This window comes from Phalangium opilio, unplaced genomic scaffold (assembly GCF_054372755.1).
Source record: "Phalangium opilio isolate 3A_F unplaced genomic scaffold, DU_Popi_V2 ptg000537l_1, whole genome shotgun sequence".
Taxonomy (NCBI): Eukaryota; Metazoa; Arthropoda; class Arachnida; order Opiliones; family Phalangiidae; genus Phalangium; species Phalangium opilio.
Genome location: NW_028324243.1, coordinates 1,178,358 through 1,183,822, shown reverse-complemented (window position 1 = coordinate 1,183,822; position 5,465 = coordinate 1,178,358). Strand labels below are relative to the sequence as shown.

At 37.2% G+C, this 5,465-nt stretch overlaps 1 protein-coding gene across 1 annotated transcript; it reads right to left on the bottom strand.

Moving 5' to 3' along the window:
• Positions 1-3,949: 3,949 nt before the first annotated feature.
• Positions 3,950-5,130, bottom strand: LOC149588714 (uncharacterized). Its single transcript, XM_089862197.1, has 3 exons — positions 5,072-5,130; positions 4,830-4,994; positions 3,950-4,756 (listed from the first exon to the last, which is right to left on the bottom strand). Exons 1-3 carry the CDS (start codon positions 5,121-5,123, stop codon positions 4,542-4,544), a joined length of 432 nt encoding a protein of 143 aa, XP_089718323.1. The 5' UTR covers positions 5,124-5,130; the 3' UTR covers positions 3,950-4,541.
• Positions 5,131-5,465: the final 335 nt, after the last annotated feature.

Genomic DNA, 5,465 nt, shown 5'->3' with positions numbered 1-5,465 from the left:
AAGTAGTAGGCGTGTAATAAGAAAGATTTTTCCAGTCCGCTGCCATCTTTAAAAATGGAGTGTTTTACTGATGCTCCTCAAAGAATTCACCAGAGGAAATTGTGGCAACCCTTAATTGTTCGTTTAATTTGATGGACAGCTGTATCAAAGGCGATTTATTGGAAAGTTTATATTGTCAAGATATGTTTTTTATATGTCGGTTCCAAGGGCTGGGGTGGTTGCATGTGGAATATGGTCGCTGTGCTTAGAATGTGAGAGTCATTTTCTGGCTAAAAGGAACTATTTAAAAAGTCTGGGTTATTGTTATTTTATGACAGTTGCTGTTAAAAACATCAAAAAAATTATCTACTCAAGCTACCGACGGCTAATCATCGAGGGACTTCTCAGTAAAACTCGGTGATTTTAAACAGTATTGGGATTTAGGGTTACGTAGACCTTATGGGTAGTCATCTTAAAGGTAGCACGTCGAGGGGCTATTCAATAATAATAATTTTCGTTCATTGGGAATTTTCATTGGTGAATTTAAAAGGGACTCAGATTAAAGATTACCCAGGGGTTACGTGTAATCGGTAATATCCTATTGGATAGAATCCCGTTGGATCGAATTCAGATTTCTAAAATTGTAGCCAAATTTAAAACAATTTATAGCCCAAAGAGCGATTTTCTACTGAATGGGAATATTTATATGGTAGAGCTTTCGACTGAATGGGATGGGTTTACACATAAAAACTCATAGCGTTTTCCTTGAGTTGCTGGGCTCCAGTAGCGCAATGGATAAAGTGATTTGGATGATCGAAGAAGTTAAGCAGCATCGAGCGCCGTCAGTACTTGGGAGGGAGATCTCTTAATGGTAAGGTTAGATTACGTTAGGTATGGTTAGGTTAGGGTTAGACAATTATCAAAAATGTAAGTTATTTTCTAAAATTTATTGAAGAATGTTATTGGTGAACACATGTTATTTGCTGCAATATCAAGAAGTTTAATAAGAAAATCAATTTTATTTTTAGGTTAGGTTAGGTGAGGTGAGGTGAGGTGAGGTGAGGTTAGGTTAGGTTAGGTGAGGTGAGGTTAGGTTAGGTTAAATTAGGTGAGGTGAGGTTAGGTTAGGTTAGGTTAGGTTTGGTTAGGTTTGGTTAGGTTAGGTTAGGTTAGGTTAGTAATATTTTATATATCTTTTAACAATGTTACGCCTTTTCCAAAATATTGATTTTTAGCTTCATTGACTTCTCAAATAATATGCCTTTTCCAAGACATTACCGTTATGTTAGGATTTAGTAATATTTTATAAATCATTTAACAATGTTACGCCTTTTCCAAAATATTGATGTTTAGCTTCATTGATTTCTCAAATAATATGCCTTTTCCAAAACATTACTTCTATGTTAGGTTAGGTTAGTAATAGTTTATAAATCATTTAACAATGTTACGCCTTTTCCAAATTATTGATGTTTAGCTTCATTGACTTCTCCAATAATATGCCTTTTCCAAAACATTACTGTTATGTTAGGTTACGTTTGGTTTAGTATTTGCTGCAATAACAAGAAGTTTAATAAGAAAATCAATAGAAAAATAGGATTGAAAGGAAAATTCATGATTGTAAAACCGCCCAAATTGCGGTATTCGGTCTAATGGGATTCGGTCGAACGAGACATTCGATCCAATGGGATTCGACCCAATGGTAGACAATCCGTGTAATCACTTTAATACCGATAAATGTAGCGCGTCGAGGGCCTGCTTTACGTCGTCGTTTATTTGAGTTTTTTAAATTAATACGATTTCATTTAACTTATATCAGGAACGTATGGAGGGGTTGGAATGGCTAAGGTCAAATCCTAATCGGCGTGAAATGATATTGGAAACAACTGGCGTGGCTTAATTTACGCTAGTGACGTCATAGCCTGACGTAAAAATCGTATTTATCGCTTAAATTATTTTCATTCATTCATTCATTGGCTGCCAACAAAATTTGTTTGCTATAATTCTCCACCCTCTACCCTAGGTCCTCTGCCTATTCTGAGAGAATCGAATATGAACGCGAACGGCGGTGAATCAGCGCATTTAACTTTAAAAAATCTAAAAGGTCACTTCTGCCATGTCTTTTTTGACGAGTCATGACATTTCTCGCCTTCGGTAGACAGCTAAACAGACGTAGGGGGAGGAGCTACACGTCTAAGAAAAAAAGACTCGCCTTATGTTTCCATCATCAAGGGTACAACGAGAGCCTCCTTAGCCATTCCAGCCCCTCCATACATTCCTGCTTATACTTATTACAAAGGTAATAGAATGTATTACAAGGAAAATGTTCTTGATAGCTGGAGCCTTACAAACGAAGGGGCTCTAAATTGGCCCGGTCCATCTTGTTGAAGTTATAATTAAGCTATTATATTAACGGGTTTTTTTAAAGTAATATTTAAGGATAGTTTTGAACTTTGTGATTTAATCTAGTCTTATTTTGAAAATGTAATTCGAACCTTAATTTTGGTAAGGGGAAGCCCAGGTCCTTCCTCCGTACAAAAGAGTGACAAATGGCTTACAACTTCTCTTTTCAGAATTGCTCGTTTTCATGAAACAGGCCACAGAAAGAAAAGAACCGAGATGGAATGGCAAAACATCGACAAATACATTGATAATAACTTGGAAATCCCTAAAATTGGATATGACGTAGTTAAACTTAGAGGCATTCTACCAGTTTTTCAAATATTACTATTTGGAATTGAAGTTGCAGGAGTCATTTGTTTCATTAGCTTTGCAACTAAACAAATTAAGGCATTTTGTAAACGCATTACAATCAATTAGGTGGTTAAGTATATATATGGCAAGAACTGATTCCGGTACATCGTGCTTATTATCAGAAGTCCATTAAATTAGCCTAGGAAGTAACCAAAAGCGGTGTTTGGAACTCACCTCTCTTGTGTAGCAATACTGAAGAAGGGCTACACAATCGCCACCTCGCGATAACTTTTCTCAGATCACCGGTTTAGGTGCGACTCGTGCGCCAAAATTTGCCCTATTGAGAGTGAAAAAACTATTGGCTGAAAATGAACTATTTATCTCTAAAGCGACCGGAAAACGCCCGCTTCTACTGTAAAACCGAGCCCTCTTTAGCATAGAATCAGGAGAAGGGATGGGGGTGTGAATTTTGGAACAGTGTAGGTCATTTAGTTTTTTATGACTCTTCATTAACCTATTGAAAAAAAAAACTATTTAACGACCGTGGCCTTTCCTTTTTTTATTTTTTTATAAAGGATTTTAGAGATCCAGCGTTCATGGGCTGAAGAAGTCATGCCCCGCTCACGTCAAAAAAGACTTCCTAGAGAGAAGCTCGAGATTTCTAACAGTGTTGGGAAAGGGGGAAAAATTCAGCCCTTTATCCATGGAGTTAGAAGGAGTTCTTACCCCAGCAGAGACGTACGCTATACTAGATTTTGTAATTGTTTACTTCCTTGGCTAATTTAATGGACTTCTGCTAATACAAAAAGAGATTCGTATTATGTCAAGAGTTATTTTAGTTAAAAGTACATCACCTTTCCGAATGTTTCTTAAGGTCTGATTTTCAACAAACACGGCGGAATTGAAAGAATAAAAATACTATTATTGTGGTAAATCCATTAACAAAACTATAGTAGCGTTTTTATCGAACTTGCATATGACCTTTGCACTATGAGGGTTGTCATAGTTAATAGTGTGAGAATTGTGCCCAAGTTTATAATATACTTAAATAAATTACATAGACACATCATAAGACTGGCTAATTTTCCGTCCCGACCCGAAAAAAAAATTAAAATAAAAACTCGGCCCGACCCGACCCTATTAAATTTGTAAATGAGCCCGACCCGACCCGACCCTGTTAAATTTGTAAATGAGCCCGACTCTATTAAATTCGAAAATGAATTCGACCCGACAACCGACATGACCCTATTAAATTTGAAAATGAGCCCGACAAGACTAGAGGTGAGTGGGCATGCCAGATATAGCGGGCTCAAGCGACCGCGGGCAGTGTCCCTAAGGGCAACGACCGTTATTCCGAGGGCTGAATTTAAGTTTCACGAGGTTTGTTGGTTACCGATGTGTGCCCGCTGTTGCTGGCGGGCATTGTCCCGTAACTACATGATATACAATGTACAGTTCCACAATGGCGCCTGAAAATTGCATTGAGCAGGCTTGATGACGTTTTAGTTGTTAATCTCTTGATTTTTGACTTTGCAGGCCTATCATTGAACGGAAACTTATGTGCAGGCCTATCATTGAACGGAAACGTATATGCAGGCCTATCGTCGAACATAAACTTATATACAGGCGTTCGTTAGACCATGCGTGTTGTTATACTACGTGAAAGAGACAACTAAAATCGCCAGGCTTTCGCCCACGATGTTTACAACTGGCTACCGACCACGATAAAAGGACACTATTTTTTGAAACAATACCGTGATGCGTGCGATCGCATCTGTGCAAGGATATTTACTTTGTCGTGATGGTTTAAGACAAGTAATGCATGAAATAAGCTCAGTTTTATAATTATTTCCAAAGACATTTTATAGAGATTAGGCATTTTTATTTACAAATATTAACTTTGTCAATGCGTCGGCACTTAATTGAGTCCTTCTCGGGCTAAGAGTATATCCGGATGATGAAAAGACTCTCTCTTCGGAAGCTTCGGACGCTGGTATAGCAAGTAACCAACTAGCTACACGTTTTAGATTAGGGAAATCATTCGTTTTCCAAAACGTCACAGGATTGTTTACATCTTCGTTGTCTCCTTGATTGATAAAGGATTTTAGTGGAGTTTAGATTTAATAACCTATAATAGTAAAATACAACTGCATAAATACCATCTCTAATGGAACGATGTCGATGAAGCATGTACGAGTCAAGTTCTAGTTGAAGGTCGTCTTCATCGTCACTCTCACAAAACGACGCAAACATTTTATCGGAATACTTCGATATTTTAACAGCAGGCTCAGCAGTAGTCTTGTCAAGATCAACTTGGTCTTTTTCTATTTTCATCAAACATTTTAACTGTTTTAAAGCTAGAGCTTTCCTGACGTCACTTGCACATTTCAGTCTTTTATACCTAATTTGATGGAGTACAATGGGTTATTTCGGTAACAAAACCGAAATTTCATGAATGTATCTCAATGTATTATGTCTATGTGATGATAATGATGGTTACGGTTTCCCTCTTCATAAAACCCTATAATACATGATATGTATAAGTATGCCATGGCCTCGCTAGCAGTACTTTCACAAAATATAAGCCTTATAAACCTGCCAATCGAAACTGATTTGAACAAGATGTCACGTAAGATCCAGAAAATTTATGAATTAGGTTGATACTTCAGTTGTAATATAACTATTTAAAAATTATAGATATTTACCTAGGATCCAGAAGGCATGCAACTCAGTTACACAGTACTTTGTGAACAATATGGTCGCTTCTTCTTTTAATAAACGAATGGGTGAAGAGT

What these genes read in the sequence shown, in the direction of transcription:
- LOC149588714 (XM_089862197.1), bottom strand. Translation starts at nt 5,123, where the DNA reads ATGAAATTTCGGTTTTGTTACCGAAATAACCCATTGTACTCCATCAAA. An exon ending in ATTGTACTCCATCAAATTAG is followed by an intron (nt 4,995 to 5,071) that starts GTATAAAAGACT and finishes TGATGAAAATAG; the next exon opens with AAAAAGACCAAGTTGATCTT. An exon ending in ACATCGTTCCATTAGAGATG is followed by an intron (nt 4,757 to 4,829) that starts GTATTTATGCAG and finishes TTATCAATCAAG; the next exon opens with GAGACAACGAAGATGTAAAC.